Source organism: Rhinolophus hipposideros, assembly GCF_964194185.1.
Source record: "Rhinolophus hipposideros genome assembly, chromosome: 15".
NCBI classification, from domain to species: Eukaryota; Metazoa; Chordata; class Mammalia; order Chiroptera; family Rhinolophidae; genus Rhinolophus; species Rhinolophus hipposideros.
This window is the reverse complement of record NC_138061.1, coordinates 55,753,184-55,772,545: the sequence shown is the minus strand read 5'-3', so window position 1 is coordinate 55,772,545 and position 19,362 is coordinate 55,753,184. Positions and strand designations below refer to the sequence as shown.

The following is a 19,362-nucleotide window of genomic DNA, read 5'->3' as shown; positions in this document are numbered from 1 at the left end:
GAGGCCGTTCCAGGCCATCCTGCACCCAGTTCACAGATCGGGGAGGTGTCTCGACTCAGATGCCAGAGAGGACAGGGCCTCCTCTGGGCTGACAGCTCTTCATGACCGCTAAGCCGCTGTGTTCCCGGAGCCCTGGCTGGGTGCTGGCCGGCACTCACTCTCATGTACTAACTTACTGCACCTCGGCCTCCTGGCTCCGCCCACTTTCTGGAGGAGGACCCCAAGTCTTAGAGAACCAGAGCAACATGCCCACGGCCCTCCAGAGGTGGAGGGCCAGCTGGGGATGCAGCTTCCGTTGTGTCTGTCACCTGTGTTTAATCATCAGGCCCTACTGCGCAGACACCCAGCAAAGTTACGGTCAGTCTGGAAGCTGGGAGGGGTGAGGCCCAGCAGGCAATCTTGGACAGAACAGGGCAGCAAGAGGAGGCCTGCGGTACCTCTGCCCCACCCACATGCCAGGAGCGCCTTCCTGGGGTTCCCTGCCCTTCCTTCCTTCCTCTTGAGTAGGGGGGTTCTCAGTCTGTGCCCAGCTCTGCCTCCCTAACCAGCAGGGCAGGGAAGACCTCCCCTGCATCTGCAGCTTCTACTGAACTCCCCTGATCCAGCTCTCCTGGTGTCTTCCAATGTATAAAAATACAAAGAGGAGAAAGGTCGTTTTGAGGAATGGGATCCGACCCCGGGGGCCTGACGGCTCTCAAAACACCACCCAATGCGGCAGTGCCCAGGAGCACTGGCTCCAAGGACGGGGGATGACTGTCCCTTTAAATGAGGGGCTGACTGAAGATGACGAGAGTACCAGGGCTTGCCCACACGGCGCAGGCCTGGAAGCGCGGGGCTGCCCACCACTTCTGGAGGCTGCTGCCCCGGCTCACCTGGCCCCGAAGCCCCCGCTGCCGGGGTAGTTGGGCCGGCCGTACATGCCCTGCTGGATGTATGGCTGTGCGGGGCCAGCCTTGGCCGAGAACTGCTGCTGCTGCCCAGCAAACTGGGGGGAGTTGAGGCCAGGGTTGCTGGTGGTCATGCCTGATGCCATGGGGTTGCCGCCTGGATTCATGGGGTTGTTGGCATTGGCCATAGGGTTCCCAAGGACCTGTGGGCAGAGAGAGTGATTGTCACCCAAGCGGGTACCACAAATGGCATGGAGAGGAAAAAGGGGAAAAGGGAAGGGGCAGTGGAGAAAGTGAAACAGGGAAGACAAGAGAGGAAAGGGAGGAGGAAAAAAATGGGGGTCATTTACTGCTCCCAGAGTGTACAAATGATTAGAGGGGGTAACCCAGCCTGGAAGCAAGCAGCACAGAAAAGGACGACCTAAGCCAGCGATGGGACGAGGTGAGGCGGTGCCTGTATCAGGTGGCCGGTGGGAAAGCACTGGACCTCTGCGCCCTCCCTCCCTGCAAAGAGGCCTGGATGGCCAGAGCGTCCGCCACACAAAGGCCCTGGTGGCTGCTCTGTGAGGGCAAAGAGAAGCAAACGTGCCAGCAGTGGAAGGCAGCAGGATCCTGGCCAAGCGGCCCCGTGGCCCGAGACCACAGGTGAGCCCAGGGGTTCCCTCCTGGGCAGCAACCAGCCCTGAGCCTTCCTCATGGCAGTGGCAGAGACTGAGAGTGGGGGAGAGGAGGAAAGAGGAAGGCACAGAAGTGGCAGGCAGGGCTGACTAGGAACTTGTTACAGTTTAGGCTCAACGTTTTGCTGAAATCTAACCCGGGTCACCCAGGTCAGAGACCCCATATGTTGGAGCCCCGAGGCCCAACACACTCAGGAAGTTCTTCTGTTTATCCAACCAAAGTAAACATGGGTTAGGAAGAACCTCTTGCTATCTGTCGGTCAGATGAAAGCCATTCCCCCAGAAAGGCCCTAGGATGGGGCAGTGCCCAGGGCCAGCTGCTGCCCCCGGGAAGGCAGATGTGGACCCATTTTGGGTGGAGGTGTGTCCACAGTTGGGTGTGCCCTGAATGCTGGTCGTTCCAGCTGGGCAGAGACTGGGAGAGCAGGGATGACCCGAGGGCCCTGGGACTCCACGGACGGTCCCACCTGGGAGGGGCTGTGGCTGGGGGCAGGACAGGCTCTTACCTGGCTCTGGGATGTGTTGGTCACTCCCCAAACCGTGGTGACCACGGAGAGGGAGCCGGGAGGCTGGTTGGTGTTCTGCTGCCAAGGGACAGGGTCGTAGGGGAATGACCCATCACTGCAGAGGAGACAGAGGGGGGCCTCAGGGTCTGCACATAGAGACTCGGGTGGAGGCATGCCCTGTCACCCTGCCATGCTCCGTGGCTTCCAGCCAAGTCTAGGCATTTCTGGAGACCCCGGACCTGGCATGGTGTCTAGTCCAGAACAGGTGCACGTTGCATGGTGACAGACTGTGCGAAAGTGACCACCTCTCCCCCCACCCCCGTTACGGCAGAGGTGTCACCCCCACGGCTGTCTGTCTCACCTTCGCCCAAAGTCCAGAGGCCATGCTGTGGAGGAGGAAGAAGAGAGACTCCAGGCTCAACCTAAGCTCCTCCTTCAACCACGCTCTGACTAAGTGGCTCTCCAGTAAGAGATCTCGTTCCCCAGCACCAGCTTCCCCTCAGAACTTCCCAGTCCCTTCTCAGAAAAGGTCAGAAGGCCCCCAGTCTGAGTGTTGGTTCTTCCCCCTTCATCCCAAACCCTCATGGCAGGCTGGCCGCCCAGCCCCACTGATTTGGCCTTTGGAAGGAGCTTCCTTCCTTTCTTCCCAACTCCACATCACAGGTACAGGCCTACCTGATGCACTGCCTCCCTGCTCCCACCCTCATCTTGTGTGCACTCCCATCAAGCTAACTTCCCTCTAGCACCTAAGGCACTGGGCACAATCAGACAGCTTCAGGGGCTCCACTGTTTACAAGGCAACACCGCAGAATGTTCCCCTGCTTCCCGCCTTGGCTCCCCAGGTCCTGCAGCTCCCGCAGCCTCTCCCATGTCTTCCCAGTCGCCTTGCTAGGCCCAGCAGTACCCACCTTGTTTGGTGACATTTGCCAAGGAACCCCCAAACATCAGAAGCCAGGACCTAACCTTAGCTCTCATGCCCTGCCCTGCATTCAGTAAGTGCTCGATAATGGCTTCCTATTAGTTGCCATGGTGCAGGTGGAGCGTGAGGTCTGGCAGACCCCATGGAGAGGACCAGGGCACAGCTCCAGAAGGGGATGGTGGGGTCCCGGCCCCTGGGATTGCTGGGCTGGAGCTGCCTCGTCCCTAGGACTCTCCAGCATCTCACAGAGATAAAATCCCAGACACACTCAGGAAGGGCAGAAAAGCAGAGCGCCCACATTTGCGGTCCCACCTCAGCTCACGGCACCCGACAGGGGTGAGGCCTACGAGTAGTACTATTGGGTACCAGGGGTGGGGGACTCTGGAGGAGGGCGGCCTGGTGGGAGAGCGTCTCGTGCCTCTGGCTTGTGCCCTCATCACAGGAAGTCAGCAGAACGCAAAGACCTTCACTTACGCCTGGAGAACTTGTACCCCAGCTGAGGCCCTAGAGTCTGGGGAGACTGGGAGCGGAGGTGCTGGGAGCCAGCCCAGAGGTCACAGCAGGGAGGCCTGTCCTGCGTCGCGGGCAGGGAGGGGAGCTGGGGGTCTGCGTCTTGTACCTGTCCCTTGCACCTGGCAATGTAGGTTGAGTGGGGTAGTCGGACTGGAGGGCAGAACCGTATCACTGTGTGCCCACGCTGGCTCTCTCTGCCTTCTGTCTCTGCTCAGAACTCACCTCATTGGAGGGGCCTGCCCCAATCTCCTGGTATAAGAGTAATGCACTCTACTCCCTTTTTCTCTTACCCTGGCTTTTTTTGGGTCCTTATCCTGGACCTGGTCTTGCCTGGCTCACGGCCCAGGTGCAAGTTCCCAAACCTGACTGCACTCTGTCTCTTCATTTATAAAAATCGGCATAAGAATGGCACCTTCCCTGCCCCCACACCTACTGTTTTTCAAGACGCTGGTTATAAAGCATGAGCTGGTTATGAGGTCATGACACCAAGCCAGCATGAGGGGAAAAAAGAGGGAATAAAACAAAGCAATCAAGTGTGATCACACAGTAAGGATGAGTATTATCCCTGAATGGACGTCTCGATTTCATGTACAAGTATACATGCGCCCTGGGTCACAGTGTAATATGTGTATTTACTGCGGGTCAAGTAGGTTTGAACAACCTAACATAGGCTTGGATGGCATAAACCTGATGTGGCTCAAAAGTGAGAATGCAGACAAAAAGGTTTTCTCCACTGGAAAGTGACACCGACTTCAGCATTACCCATGACTTCTGGGAGAAAACGCAGGCCTAGAATTGCAGGGAGAAGCACTGTCCTCAGGGGACCCAGCCCTCCTGCCTGCCCACTGTCGGCCAGACATGACGTGGGTCATCAGACAGGGGGTGAGGCCCAGAGGCACAGGCCAAAGGTGACAGACCTCACTGCATGTGGGGAGGCTGCCTGGGGACTTGGGAGCCAAGAGAGGATGGTGGGGCGGAGAAGCACAGCAAAGCAAGCAATGGCCTGCTCCTCAGGGCAGCTGGGCTGGGGGCTCCGCCTGGTCCCAAGGCTGGCACTCCCGAGTCTGGAAGGAAGGCCCTGCAGGCTATGGTTCTGAACGACAAAGAGGAGACCCCCGGACACTGGCTCTCCTGCGAGGCCCTGGTCCTAGGTGTACTTGGACTGAATCCAGGACTCTCAGCAACTGAACAGAGCACAAACCAGAGTCTGTCCTTTTCCCCAGAACTCCCGCCCTACAAGCTGCCATCAACCCTGCAGGCTGACTACCGCTTCTGATGCCTGGCAGACTCAGGAAGTAAAGCCCCCTGGGAGCCCCCAGAGCCCAGCAGGGCCCCTCCTGAGCTCCCGGGGACAGCAGCTGCTGCCTCACCACCTCAGGCAGGGGCGGGGAGGCCCCCAGCTCACCAGGATACTTCACAGGCCCACAAACAAGCTCCAACTGCCTGCCACTCCGTGGGTGGGCCTTGTGGGCGGAAACCGGCTCCTTCCTGTTTTACCCCCACCACCTTAAACTCGGTGAGAAGCAAACTTAACCAGTGTTCCCAAACTGGGCGTCCCTCTATCTGGCGGGAAGACTCACTCCAGAGCCCAGGCACATACCAGTGTGCACACGTGTGTCCGGGGGACACCTGTGTGTGCACGCACACGTGGGGGAAGACATGGGCACACACACACACACACACACACACACACACACACACACACACAGGCAGTCTCAGGGACTTGCTCGCCTCCACTCACACCTGCTACAGAAGCAGAAGTGGCAGCCGCACCGACAGGGCTGTGACTCATCTCTTGGGGAGACAGCTCCTACTGTAGCAGCGAAGGCTCTCGCCCCCACAGGCGTGGCAGTCAGCCCTGCTGATGTCTCTGCCCAGACTCAGACCTCACCACTGGGGGCCTGCCCAGCTCCCTGTGCCCAAGTTTCAAGGACAAGTCAGGCTTCTGGGCACCACCAAGGTGGGAGGGGGCCCAGGGTGAGGAAGAGATGACCTAGAGGTCTGTGGGGGGTGTCCTGAGGCCCCTTCCTTCCTCTGGCAAGTATATTTAACCAGCAGATGTGCTCAGCCCAGGTCATAGGTCCCTGGCGTTTCAGGCCATGCACTGGGAACTACTTCCCTCTTCTTGTCCATCATACCTGGCTACAGAGGGCGGCCAGAATCCCTGGGATCTGAGAACCCTACTCTCAGTAATTCTGCCCAGCTCTGTACACCTTCAATCCAGCATGGGCCAGCCTTAGGCCACAAGCTGCTCTCAGCCACAGTCCTGTCCAGCCAGAACTGCCCCCAGAATCCTATTCCACCTACAGAGGCACCAGTGCCAGAATCCTCTTGGAATCTCAGTAGTGTTCTCCTGTCAATCGCCTTCTAAAATGGGAGAAGCTGCTCTCCCACCTCTGCACTTTTTCTCAGCCTGGGATGCTTCGTCCCCACCCTGAAAATTAATCCTTTTTAGGCTCCTCCTCTTCCAAAGGCCACTTCCTCCAGGAAGCCCTTGCCATGTCCTTTGGCCTGAGGTCCACTTACTCCTCATGTTCCTGGGGTCTGAATGAGCCCTCCTGCCTTTTTCCTTCTGCCCCAGGAGCCCCGAGTTCTCAGGCTCCCTGTGACTGCAAAAAAGATGCTTTCACAAACCTACAGGGTTCAGGAGCGTTTGCTAACCAAATTGCCACGGAGAAACAGCACCACTCGTGCTTGCCCTCACAGGGCTGCCTGAGAATGAACGCACATGTCCATGCATTCAGTCTGATGGCTGACCACCTACAGGGCACTTGTGACTACATGGGCACTTGCACCCTGAAAGTGGGAGGTCCTGCCCTCCAGGGAGAGGGACAGAGGAAAGCTAACAGAGCCATCACTCATTCTCTGTGTCTCAGTGCCTCATCTGTAAAATGGGCATAATAGCTCCTCTCTTAGAGATTGTCATGAGGATTAAGCAAGCTCAAATGTGTAAGGCAAAATCACCATGTCCAGCACACCTTGGGCACCCTAAAAATGTTTGCTGCTGTTATTGATGCTGTTGTTATGGTTTCTAGATGCAAGGATCTATGTGAAGTGACTTTCTTCTAAAAACTCGTTTAATCCCTATGAGGGGGCTCAACAGAAGCACCTCTTAGGAGGTGAGGCTTAGAGGGTCGCAGAGCTCATTAAGGGCCAGGTTGCCAGGTGAGCCTGACCACATCCCACCATCTCAGGGAGCTTAGAACCCAATTAGGTAGCACTTCCGCATACAAAGACGTCTATAACACAAGGGGGCACGTGCTACAAAGGTGATCCAGGAGCCCACAAGCATTCTAAAAGGGGTCGAGTTGCTCGGGTGTTCTCAGGGAAGTCGTCTTGGGAATCCACCCAGCGTGAAGAGACAGAAGATATGTAAAGTTTGGCCTTGAAGACTGGCTGCAGAGAAAACCCAAATAGTGTCCCAGGAAATAAAACATTATACATCAAATCACTAGCTTTGACCTGGACTCAGTGTGGCAAATATTCACGGACTCCAACTAAACAGTTTTGAGGGTCATATTCAAATGGCAGAGGGAGGTCTTGCAGGACAGTGCTTACTTAGCTTTCTGGGATCTGAACTTAGTCTCTTTGGCGAGTCTTGGCTTTGCCACTAATGATTTCTATGATCTGGACATGTTACTTAAGTCAGTCTCAATTTTCACATCTGTAAAGTGGGTCTAACACTCTCCTAGAATGAAACATGCAAGTAAAGTTCAGCACAGTGCCTGACACATAGCCCCTGCTCAGCTGTAGTTACATGTTTCTCTCCATTGCTCCAGCCCGACTGTCGTGTAGGTATCCATATTTACTTGACGATACAATGATGGTGCTTAGAAGTTTTGCAAATATGCTGTCATTGGGAAGGGCTGTTATTATCTTTCCTGCTTATCTTCCAAGCCTCTGAGGCTTTCCTCAGTGTTCCTCTGTCTTCCTTATGTAGTGAACTCCTGCCTATACTTCAAAGCCCTCTGAAGTACATTGGATACTCCCTTTTGTGACTCTCCTAAGCAGAACCAAGGGCATTCTCCTCAGTTCCCTCAGCATATTGTTCATATATTTGATAAAGAGCTCTTCACACTGCAGTTAGACAGTTTTCATGTCTGTCTGTAAGCTCCATGGGTAGTGACTGATGTTTGCTAAATGTGGGGAAATGAGTAAAGCCCAGGAAGAGGGAGGGATGATTCCTGGTTCCTGGGCACCGCTCACCCCCCCCACCCCCCCGCCAGTGTCTGTTGCAGTGTCTACAGACATTTGTGGAGAGACGAGAAGGGAGGGCTGAGTTATTTCTTCCCTGGCACTTCTAGCAGCCACTTTATTTGGGAGAAATAACAAATTCCGAATAAGGGTATTGTCAGACCCTAATGAATTTCCCTGATCCGGCTCTATTGGTCCCATCTTCGTGCAAGGCTGCAGTGTTACCACTAAGGAAACACAAGCCAGTGTGGAGCTGAAGCCCCCACCCCCTTTAATTTAGGGGAACCATTCACCATACTCTCCATCATCACACTTAGTGGGACCTGCTTCCTTTCCTCCCTGTGGTGAAACTTAGAGGGGAACTGGTGCAGCTAACTGCATATTAGAGGATTTAAAATTGTTTCAATAGGAAGGAGGAAAGGAGAAGATTCTTGCATCTTGCAATCTGGAATTGATGGAGTAGGATTTATGGGTCCTTCAAGCCCTGACTTTTTTTTTTTTTTAATTCTCTGTGGGCAAGAAGGAAGAAGGGTCAATTACAAACTAAGCTTTAGGTATAGCTGTGCCAAAAGAGCTAAAAATGAAGTGTAAAGGTGGTGTGATGTGACCAAGGGAAGGAGAAGACTGGGGACCAGTTCTAACTGACCACTTCTTTGTTAGCTGACCACAAAGGACCACATCAAAGTCGGAGAGCACCAAGCTGAGGTGGAGGGAATCACGACTAGTCTGTGGGGCTCCCTGTGTTCCAGGCCTGGTCACGAGCATGTTGTAAGTCCTGCGCTACTGTTTTTCTACTTCTACGGAAGAGGAAACTGAGGCAGAAAGAGGTTATGAAACTGCCCCTTCAGGAGCGTTTGCTAACCATTCTGCCAGCTAGAAGATGGCAGAACTGACACTTGACGTCTGGCAGCCCGCCTCCCGGGCTGTGCCCCTACCTTCTGCAGAGGGGAGCAACAGGGCCCCGCCTGGAAGCCTCTCCTCTGGGGGCTGCAAACCCCTCACCTGGAAGAGGAAGGGTGGCAGCCCTTGGTCTCAGAATCTTTCCCAGCAATGGCAGGCTTTGATTGTAATCAAATTAGGAGTGTAAACAAGATTTATTAGGATTTTAATTACCTTTGCAGCACTGATTTGCATACGGACAATGTGCTAATCGTAAATGGCTTTCTTTTTTAACCACTCATTACAAATCTGGGAGCGGAAGGCAGGATTGTTTGTTGGCATCAAGTTTGGGTCACTGCAGGGCCCGGGAAGGGGTCCTGCTCCCTGGCAGCAGGCCCGAGCCCCTTCCTGCCCTCGCCTGGCCTGTCTTCCCTTGTGCAGCGCTCTGGGCACCTCTGTGGTGGCGAGGACGGCACCCACCAACATCTCCATGGGCAGGACTGAACACGGAGCTGGTCCAAACACTGCTCCCCAAACTCTAATGCTCTCCCCAAGCACGTGGGTCCTCAGGATTCCTCCTGAGCGCTGGTACCCTCGGGGACACCGTGGGGCTGCAGTAGCCTGACTGGCCCTTTTCCTTATGGTGCTGAGTGCCACCACATGCCCAGTCATGGGCTGTGCCTGGAGGCACAGGCCCCAGCTCACAGCCTGGTGCTGTGGCACCGAGCTCCACAGCCTGTCACGGACGTAAGTGCGATGCCTGAGCTACAGCAATCCAACAGTTACAACGTACCCTGCAAAACGGCCTGAGGCTTCAAGCTTCCGGGTCTCCTTCCCCCTCTCCTGTTTGCTTATCCTCAAAGCCTTCAGACACGGACCTGAGTCTTCCAATAGCTGGGCACCTCTGAGCACCAAATCCTGAGTATCCCAGGCTCCCCAAACTCAATGTCTTCTTCATGAAAAGGCAAGAGGAGCTTGCTTTCTCCAAGTCACTCCTCACTCAATAGAGTTGTGGAGAATGGCTTCCCATCTGTGAAAGTACAGCTGACCCTTGAACAACGTGGGTTTGAACAGCATGGATCCACTTTAAAGTGGATTTTCAATTGATCTGTGTAGTTCAAACCTGCATTACTCAAGCTGTCCTCTGACTTAAATTCGCGTGGCCATCTTCCTCCTTCTGAACTCTGAGGCCAAGCTTGTGTGTCACCCAGCCCTCACCTTGCCTCCATCTGCCAGCTCCCAGTTTTGCCTCACTGAATCCTATTTCCCCAGTGAGGGGGATTCTGCCCCTGCAGCATGGACACCCTTTGTTTAACCCTAGGGCTGCACAGTCTTGTGCCTTTAGCTGAACTCAACAAAGACCCGGCAAAGGGCTGGCCATGCAGAGTGCTTCTGACGTAGGCAGGAAGCCATGTGTCAAGGGCCGCCCTGCCCGGGCAGCGCGCTGGACTCCAGGGGCTCTGAAGTCCCTTCCGGCTCTGAGAGTCAACTGCCTCTAATTCGATTTATAAAACATGGTCAGTACCCCACTTCCAGGCAGCGCCTCAATAGTGCGACCCAGGTCTCCTGCAGTGAGCTGTGGACTGTGGATGGCTTGGTCAGGCTGGGGAATGAACTGAGCTCTGACTGTAAACGCTCCTCCTGGTCACCAGTGGGGACCCATCAGTGGGGACCCGCATGGGGAGAGCAGACCGCAGGACAGGCCCTGTTGTTCCAGGGTCAGCCCGCAGAGAGCTAGGAGAGCACACCCAGCTCAGCAAGGGAACAGTGAGGTAATTAACGGGGGACTCGCTCGTCCTGACCATGGGCTCCTTCTGAGGCTACTGCAGAGTGGACTGACCAGTTCCTTGGTGCCTGGTGGCCTCTGCAAGCCCATTCCTGTGCGTGACCGTGGGCTTCTGGCAGCCCCGCCCCTTGCTGACTACCCCAGCCTCCCTTGACTCCTGCCTGGTTTGCCTGGGCCGGCTCTGTCCCCAACTTGAGGTGGGACCAGCAGCCTTGTGAGCCCCCTCCCGCCCCAGGTATCCTGCTCAGGAGAGGAAAAGAGGGCTCAGGACTGCTAACTTTTCACCAGAAGTCTGGAACCTGAAGAAGAGATGGCCCTCCCCGGAAGGGACAAAGCAGTCAGGCTGGGTAAGACCAGCGCTTTCAACCTCTGTTTTGATGGGGGAGAAACCGTGTTCATCCATAAGGATTTAAGAAAACTGTATTTTAGAAAACGTAACATCCCCACAGCTGCTCAGAGGCCTCCACCCAAGTTCCCCACCTGAAGGGCATTTCCAAGGAGATCTGGGGTCTGAGGGGTGGCTACCCAGTGCCCACCCAAGCAATCCCTGGCTTGGTCCTAGGGGCACATGCCCACTCACCTGTGCGACAGAGTGGGTTTCATGGAGCTCATGGAGTTGAGGGGAGGCTGCATGGGGAGTTTCCCGGGGGGGTCGCTCTGGCGGCTCTTCTGATGTCGGAGCAGCAGCAGGCGGCCAAGCTCCTCGCACCAGGAGGACAGTAGGGCTACAAGGAAGGACAGGACAGTCAGTGGGAACCTCAGCCACCAACTACACCCTGACATGCCTGCCCCATCTCATCCTGCCAGAGTGGCTGTTACCAACACTGGCCTTGCTCCCACCTTTGTGCGACACCAGGAGAGTCACTGAGCCTGCTTAGGAGGCCTCAGTTTTCCCTTCTGTCAAGTGGGACTACCACCTCCAAAGGAGGACTGAAAAGCTTCTGTCACTGTAGGCACAAATCAGAGGAGGGCTGGTTTTACTGGCAAAGAGGAGAGTCAAGACGATGGAGGGGATGGCAGAGATGACGCCAACAGGAAACCAAAGGGGCCAAAGACGTCACGTGGGGCGAGTTTAGGAACTGTCAGCCATCCCTAAACTTCTCAGTGAAGTCCACCCCCTGGATTCTGGACAAGCAGTTTGACATGGCTTCTGCCCACAGGTGGGGCCAGAATCACAAGGTGTAAACAAAATCCAGAGCCTTCCTGGAGCCTGTCGATGATCCCAGGAGTTCCCACAGGGTCCTCCCTGAAACTCCTCCCCACACAGGGCAGCACTGAGCTCATGTGCACACACCTTCTGGTCAAACCATAACGAGCCCTGCACAGCTGTGCAGTGCTGCGGAGGACAAAGGATTTCCAGGGCAGAGCGTTGCTCAGGGGTGGGGTGGGGCTAAGCTAGAGTCTGCCAGAGGCACCAAGAGCTGGAGCACACGAGACCCTTCCACATCCAGGCCTTAAAAACCAAGAGAAAAGCAGCTAGAATTCATTGGATGCTGTGGGAACGTGAAATTTTCATCCTTCACTGTCCCAGTGCAGCCACCAGGGGCCAAAAGCACCCTCAAGGTCAGTGTGTCTGGCCAATCCTTCTAAAGTAGCTGACGTTTGGGCAGAGAGTGGGGAGTCGGGAAGGCGAGGCTGTTACCACCTTGCTGTGTGACCCTAAGGAGCTCACAGACCCTCTCTGGGCCTCAGTTTGCTTACAGAAGAATAATGACTCTTGCCCTGCCTTCTTCCCAGGGCTGTGTGAGGGCAGACGGGGGAACCCCTGAGACTGCAGAAGCAAAAAGGGGCGACCACACCCCAACCAATGCCCCACTACTGCCAAGAGTACTTCAGCCAGACAGCCAGGAGCCTTTTGAACCCAGGACTGTTCAGCCACTTGCCTGGACACAGAACCCACTCCCTCATTTCCAGGGTATCCCACCTGGATGCTGTGCAACATGCTTCTGCATCCTTTCCTCCAGTACGCCCTGCTTGATCCAGGATATCAGCTGTTATGCCCATTTTACAGGGCAGACTGAGGCCCAGGCAGGCGGAGTCACTAGTTCACAGTAACCACAACCAGAGAGGAGCCGAGACACAGATGACGTTCTTATTCCACACCCTGGCAGTAGAGCCCAAGGCCGGACTAGAATGTGGGGGAGGAGATGAAACCCTTCAGAAAGCAAAACCAAGTGTCATGGTTTCTATCACTTCCGATTTGAGGAGGAACCCTTCAGGCCTTGTTTGAACAGCACTAGGGGAAGATGGCCAGATACACAATGCCCTGGAGTGGCTGGGCAGGGCTGCCACTTCAACCCCCCCAGGTCCCCTGTCAGCCTGGGGCCCTGAGAGGGCTGGGGAACCTGTGAGACCCTGCCAAGCTCTACCCTGCCCATGGCCCAGGCCAGTTAGAGGGGAGCAAGTGGGTACCAGCACCTTGGGGAGAAGCAGGTTCTTTCCTGCCCCTCACTGAGTGGGTAGAGGCCAGGAGGAAGCTTTCAGAACCAGCAGAACCCCGTCCCCCCAGTTCTGCTGTGAGCTGGCTGCAAGGGAGGTTCCCACTTTCCCAGCAGCTGGGGCGGGGGGCAAGGGCAACGGCAGGGCAATGGTTCTTGCAGGGAATGGGGCTGGGTGGTGACGGGTCCCACTAGGGTTGCTGGGTACATCTGTTCAGCGTGTGTGGTGTGCAAAGATAATGAATAAGAAGGCACACGGGGCCAAAGTCCACCCTGTGCCTGCTCCCAATAGGACACCTGTTTCTCTCTCCAGGAGCAGGTGCCGATGGGTGAGCTGTGTCTTAAAAAATACACCTGCCCCTCTCTGTGGGGCTCACCTTACCACCACTGCACAGGGAGGAGCGTGCTGGAGTGGAGAAGCCCCCACGCTGGCATGTGTCTGGCCAGGAACTGTGGCAAAACGCCCTAGAGCGAGCGCCCAGAGCACATCTGCCGCAGCTGGAGGTGGGGGTGGGGTGGGGGGAACAGCCTATTCAGAGAGGCTAGAACAAATAGAAATGAATTTCCAGATCGCTCCATTCTCCTGCCAGGCCCCTAGTTACTGCTTCTCGTGCGGGGGGCACTGGGCATCTGGAAGCTCATTTGCACGCCAAGCACGAGGCGTTGGATTGCAGCGATGGAGGGACTGCTCGGCTGCCAGCACAAAGGACGGCCACAGATGGTACGCCTGCTGCCTGCCCTGCCCGCGCTGCCCTCCCAGCCTCCGCTTCTCCTGGGGGCCACCCTGCCACGCGGGAGGCATGGGAGGCACCGTGAGGGCATTCAGACCTTCTCTCCAATGTCATGGGCCACCCCCTGCTTGGCCAAGGACAGCCCTCATGTTCCCATCACCATCGGAGTGCTTTTCCTTCAAGAGAATAAAATAAAGGGAGGCTGGTGGCGTAGCAGGGCCTGGGATGCCGTGAGCAGATGGGATGCGTGTATCAGGCAGCCGTGGCACAACACAGATGCCAGGACAGCCACCTGCCTACAACCTAGAGAGAAAGGACGGGGCGCAAGGGAACACCACCCTTCAGCCCGTCGGCCTGAGTGACCGGCAAACACATGGCGGGAGGATCCACGCAGACAGACCCAGTGCATGCTCTCAGCACGGTGCAAACCAACACAGGCCGTCCTGAGGCAAACGCTGCTTAATGACATCGTGTAGGAAGCTGCGATCAACACAGGAGTCTGGGCCCTGTCAGCACCAGGAGGACGGACAGACAGACAGGGCAGGGAGAGAGCACACAGACAGCCCAGCGGGATGGGTGTCTGCGTGTGTGCCTGGCCCTGGCTGTCGAGACACAGCTGAGCTAAGCCTGCCTGCTCGATGAGGCAGGTCCTGCCTGCATGCCTCGTTGGTCCTGTGTGTCTTTGCTCTGGGTACTCGTTGGGACAGGGCATGAAAAAGCACCACTGAGCACAGGCTCTGGTACTAGAAAGGGGTACCAGGCACAAAGAGTCCCAAGATGTGGTGGAAAGGATGGGAAGAATTTCAGGGCGACACTAGTGATCCTAAGCTGAGCGGGCAGGGTCAGGAGTGTCCCTCTACTGCCCGGGCAGCCACTGAGGACACCCTTCACCTCATCCGATGAGCACCACTCACCCTGATAATCTGGGTTCCACTACTTAGAGCTACATGACCTTAGGCAAATTACAGAAGCTCTCTGGGCCTCGGTTTCTTGATCTGTTAAATGGGCATAAAACTAATGCTCACTCCTTAGGATTACTGTGATTAAGTGACCCCAACATCTATAAAGTGCTTTAAACAGCATCTGGCGCATAGTAAACACGGAGTCCCTGAAAGCATTGTGTGTGGTCTTTGGAGAGCAAGGGGACATCTGCAAATGTGCTCTGCTCTCTGCAGGCAGCAAAACGCCTCATGAATAGGAGGAAGCCATCCCAGGCCCCTCCGGAAGGTGCCACGGCAGCCCTGATGGGTACCAGTGCCACAACACTCAGGAGAGGAGAGCAGTGGGGTAATAGCGGGCAGGCCCGGCTCTGGAGTCCCACACACGGGGCTTGAACCGTGCTCTTCCAGTCTCTAGCTCTGAGATTTCACGCAGGCTGCTGCACAGTTTGGAGTCCCAGTTTCCTGAGCTGCCCGCCTCAGAAAGTGGACATAAGCTGTAAATGAATGTTTTCAATCAACTGCAGGGGTACCCAAGCAGAAGCCGGAAAGGGAGGGAGAGCAGGTGAAGACCAAGGGACCCTGTGACCCACAGCGGCCCCAGAAAAGCAGCCCGTCGATCCCATACCCACCACGGCATCATGTAACATTGGGAAAGCTGGAAAGGCAGCAACCGCGGAACTCTGCCTCTGCCAGCCACGTGATACCTTCAGCACCTCATCTAACCTTCCTGTGCCTCAGTTGCCTCATCTCTAAAATGCGGTGGTGGTAATTCTGCTCCCCACTCAGAGCTGTTAGGAGGAGCCGAGTTACCCCGATGAAGCACAGGAACAGCACCAGGCCACACAGTGGGAGCTACGTGTTTGTCAAAATGACCTTCAGTGTTATTGACCTTGGCTGGGAGCTTGATGACCACAGGATGATTACGAGGCCTTGGCATCTCTGTCTACTTTGAACCACATGGCAGAGCACAGAGACAAATGAACTGGAGACAAGTGTAGCTCTGAAAGTTCACAGGGTGGGGTGCTGAGTGTCTGTAAGGCCAGGCCCCTGGGGACGACCAGGACCATCTGTCCCCTCGGCCACAGGCTTTGCAGAGCAGCCCCTTCTGAGCCACCAAGGTGGGCACTGAAGGGCAGAATGAGGACACACTGTGTGCTTGCTTTGCCTGAGACACAGGAAGCAAAAATCCATTCCCTGTTCAGAGGCAGCTCTGCCTCCAATTCAGCCAATGGAAAGGCATCTGTGCCCCTGGCAGGGACGTGCTCTGGCTTCTGTGTGGTGTCCCTGAGGGCCTCCCTGGAGATAGGGCAGAGCGTAGCTCCCCAGGCCAATGGCAGTATCATGAATGGGGGTGGGATGGGCAGGCTTCTTAGGCTCCAGAACAGCCCAAGCCCCCGGCCTAGGCATCCACTTGGCGCCGTCTAGAGCCCTGGTCTTCAGCAGCCAAACTTCAGATGGTCACGTCCATAAGGGAAGCAACAGTCCTGAGGGATTCCAGCCAGGGAGAAGACACGACGGGTTGACCTTTCATGCTCCCATTACCTGCACTTAGCTCTGTAGTTTATCCAGGAAACCCTGGGGGGCGGGGAGGAGGGCACCGGGGTTTCCATTCCAGACCCACCATGGACGTAAACAACTAAGGTCACTCGCCTTCAATACACATCTGACAGTAGAGTAGATGTTGTGTCGCGGTGTGATTGGTGGTGTGCTGTTCCTACCTGGTGGGACATAAAATCATGGTGTGTGTGACAACAGGGGACATGTTCCGTGTAATGGCACCCAGTAGATGTGTCCGGGGGCCCCTACACCGGGAGATGCCCAGCTCTGGCAGCATGAACTCCCCTGGGCAAGAAACGGAAGTGCACGCTGGGTCTAAGGCTCGGGGGTGCAGCACACAGGTCTGAGGGAAGGCACCAAGGGAGAGGCAGGATCTGACATGTGCTGCCCACATCTTCCTGGCTACTCCCCTGCAGCCAGCAGCCACCCGTGTCCTTCAGCGACAGGGAACAGAAAATCAGATGTAAGAGTGATGGCAGGTCTACAGTGGACCACTGGGGAGTTTTAGACCGGGCTTGTCCCAGATGTGCCCTCTTTGGGGACAGTGTGCAGCCCTGCATTTGCCTCTGTGCCTGCAGCTCCTGGCAGAGCACGGCCTGGATGGGCTGACCAGCTGGACTAGTGCTAGGGCTCTGGTGTTATCCGAGAGGCAGCAGAAGGAAGAGGCTGCACTCGCAATGTGGGAATTGCTCGGCTCCAGGTAAGGAGGGTGGAGCTGCCGTTTCCAGACCAGACTGACAGCCAGCAGACAATGAGCCAGGTGGAGGTGGAGGGGAGGCGGAGGTGAAGGTCTGAAAGCTGAAGCATCAAAGGCGTGGACAAGCTTGTTGGGCATGTGTGAGAGGCTGCCCCTTGCCAGGCCGGACTCAGGCTTGAAAAGGGGCCAGAAACCAGAGGTAGTCATTGTGGCCACAGGAAAAAAGGAGATTTGTTCCCTGTGGAGGCAAGGAGGGGGATGTTTCGACACTAAGTGGCCTGGAAATGCTCATTCCCAATAAGGTGTGCACATCAGGGAGGGATGGGAGCAGCAGTGGGGGGTGGGGAGGAGGAAAGGCCATCGGGGAGGAGGGTACAGACATTTGGATGGAAGGGCCAAGCAGGAGAATTATCAAACGTGCTGCAGCCTGGAGATGCCTCACGCAAATGAAACAAAGGAGTATTAAGTATCAAAGAGCATCTCAGTTGCTAAAAGGCTGGAGAACAGAAGAACTCTGTGTGTGAGTGTGTGACAGTGTGTGTGTGAGAGAGAGAGAGAGAGAGAGAGAGAGAGAGAGAGAGAGAGAGAGAGAGAGAGAGAGAAAGAGAGAGAGACAGACAGAGAGAAAGAGGGAGAGAGAGGGAGGGAGCAGGGGCTTCTGAGACCCAGGGCCAGGCCGGACTCGGACTCGGGGTGTCCAGGAGGCAGCCTGCCAAGCACTGACCTCTCAAGTCATGCCCTGGGGGGAGGGGGGAGAGTTGGGCAGACGGAGGAGGAAAGAGGTCCTGGGAGCACACAAGTGAGGTTCACTGTCAATGAAAAATACTAAAGACACATTTCCAAACGCTTCCATACCATCTGCTTACTAAATCTATACAAGATCCTCTGAAGTAGCAGTAGAGGGGGGCAGTCCCATTTCCCAACGGGGAAGCCTGGCCGGGGCAGCTGGAGGGCCTTGCCTGGGGTGTCAGGCGGAAGAGCCAGGCATCCAGGCTGGGCTCCTCCCCTCTGCCTCCCCTTTACTCCCTGACATTCTTGTGCTCATCGTCTCCATTCCCCAGGAGCACCTCAAGCCACCTCGGAAGACGCCCCCCCCCCGCCCAACCCGCAGTTCATCGAGGCCTGATTGTCCTTGCAATCTGTCTCATGCTTCTTGCCTGTTCTAAACACATTCTGCAGCCGTGTCCATTCTTTCCTGAATTATGACAATCACGTACTATAATTTATCTCAGTCTCCAAACCTGCCTGCCGCCAACCCATACTTCGCAAGGCGGCCAGAGGAATTCTTCCAGCAGTGCATTCTGCTCATCTCTTTCCAACTGTGTCCCCAGGCCTGCACCGGGCCTGGTGGACGGCAGATGCCCAATGCATGCAGAATGAAGGACCGACCCGGCTATCTGGGGGAAAGCTGTGATGTTCCATAAGCGAGCGCAGGAGCCCTGAGGGCCACGATGGGATGTGAGGGGCTCATTTGTACTAGCGCGGCATGCGGGACGGTGTTTGGCACAGCTGACATGTGACGAAGGCACTGAAATGAATCACAGGTAGATAACCCAATATGCCAAGGATGGGAGAGTCAGACAGACACTGGGTACACTGTCCGAGACCCAGGCTGTCCGGGTAATACCTACGACCTAGCACCCTGTGGTCTCAGCCTGCGGGCAGCTTCCCATTCCCTGAGGGCAGGGACCCAGCCTCAGGAGCATCAACCCTGAAAGGAATCCAATCATGGATATGTCCAGAGATGGGTGCTGTCATCAAATAAAATCTATAACCTGTTTCGTGACATGCACAGCTATTGGTGGGCCATGCCAAAATGGGGAATGGAAGGTAAACAGGAGACAGAAACAGTATCAGTTAGTACAACTTGGGAGGCAGCTGCAACCCTGGGTTTTCTCTGCTCATGGGGTGGCATCCCTGTGCCAGGTAACGGTGTTTGTCCCACAGCATCTCACCCAGGGATCCCTGGAGACATTGCTGCTGCTCCTCCTGCCTCCCCAGCCCAGGCCACGCCACACCTCCTACCCTATGACCTTCTTTTTTCATCTCCCAAACATGGCATCCTGGACCCGCCCAGGGAAAACGGGGGGTCAGAGACAGTGGAGGCTCCTGCCTGCACTTGGGGACCAGTGCGTATGAGAGGTTAGGGTGCAGGAAGGGAGGCTGAAGCGGGGAGACACGGGGGCTTGAGACCATATAGGCCTGGGCTAGTCTCTCCGTCTCATCTGTAAAGTGTGGAGACAACAGAAGGAACTGCTGCTCTCCGGCTTGGTGTCAGGAGTCCCAAGATGAAGGAAAGACCCGAGCTTCAAACCACATGTGAGAGATGGTGAGTCTCATCCAAAGAGTCTCAGCTGGGAATCTGGAAGCTGCACAATGCTGACGACCTTCTGCTTCTGAAGACAGAATGGCCAACAGCACAGACTCTGGAGCCAGGCTGTCCCCTGTGCTTCCTGCCTGTTCCAAACACCTTTTGCAGCCACATCCGTTCTCCCCGGAATTATAACAATCACATACTATAATTTATCTCAGTCTCCAAACCTGCCTCCTGCCAACCCATACTCTGCAAGGCGGCCCGAGGAATTCTTCCAGCAGTGCATTCTGCTCACCTCTTTCCAATTGTGTCCCCAGAGGCTG

General features: G+C 55.8%; 1 protein-coding gene across 6 annotated transcripts in view; it reads right to left on the bottom strand.

Moving 5' to 3' along the window:
• The window catches only part of ZMIZ1 (zinc finger MIZ-type containing 1), a 230,669-nt gene that overhangs the window by 23,425 nt on the left and 187,882 nt on the right, over nt 1-19,362 (bottom strand). For all 6 annotated transcript variants that reach the window (XM_081075176.1, XM_081075173.1, XM_081075175.1 and 3 more), the window contains 3 exons: nt 10,942-11,086; nt 2,071-2,185; nt 873-1,090 (listed from right to left, as the gene is read on the bottom strand). In XM_081075176.1, the coding sequence (XP_080931302.1) occupies nt 873-1,090; nt 2,071-2,185; nt 10,942-11,086 (478 nt within the window). The remainder of the gene's footprint in view (nt 1-872; nt 1,091-2,070; nt 2,186-10,941; nt 11,087-19,362) is intronic.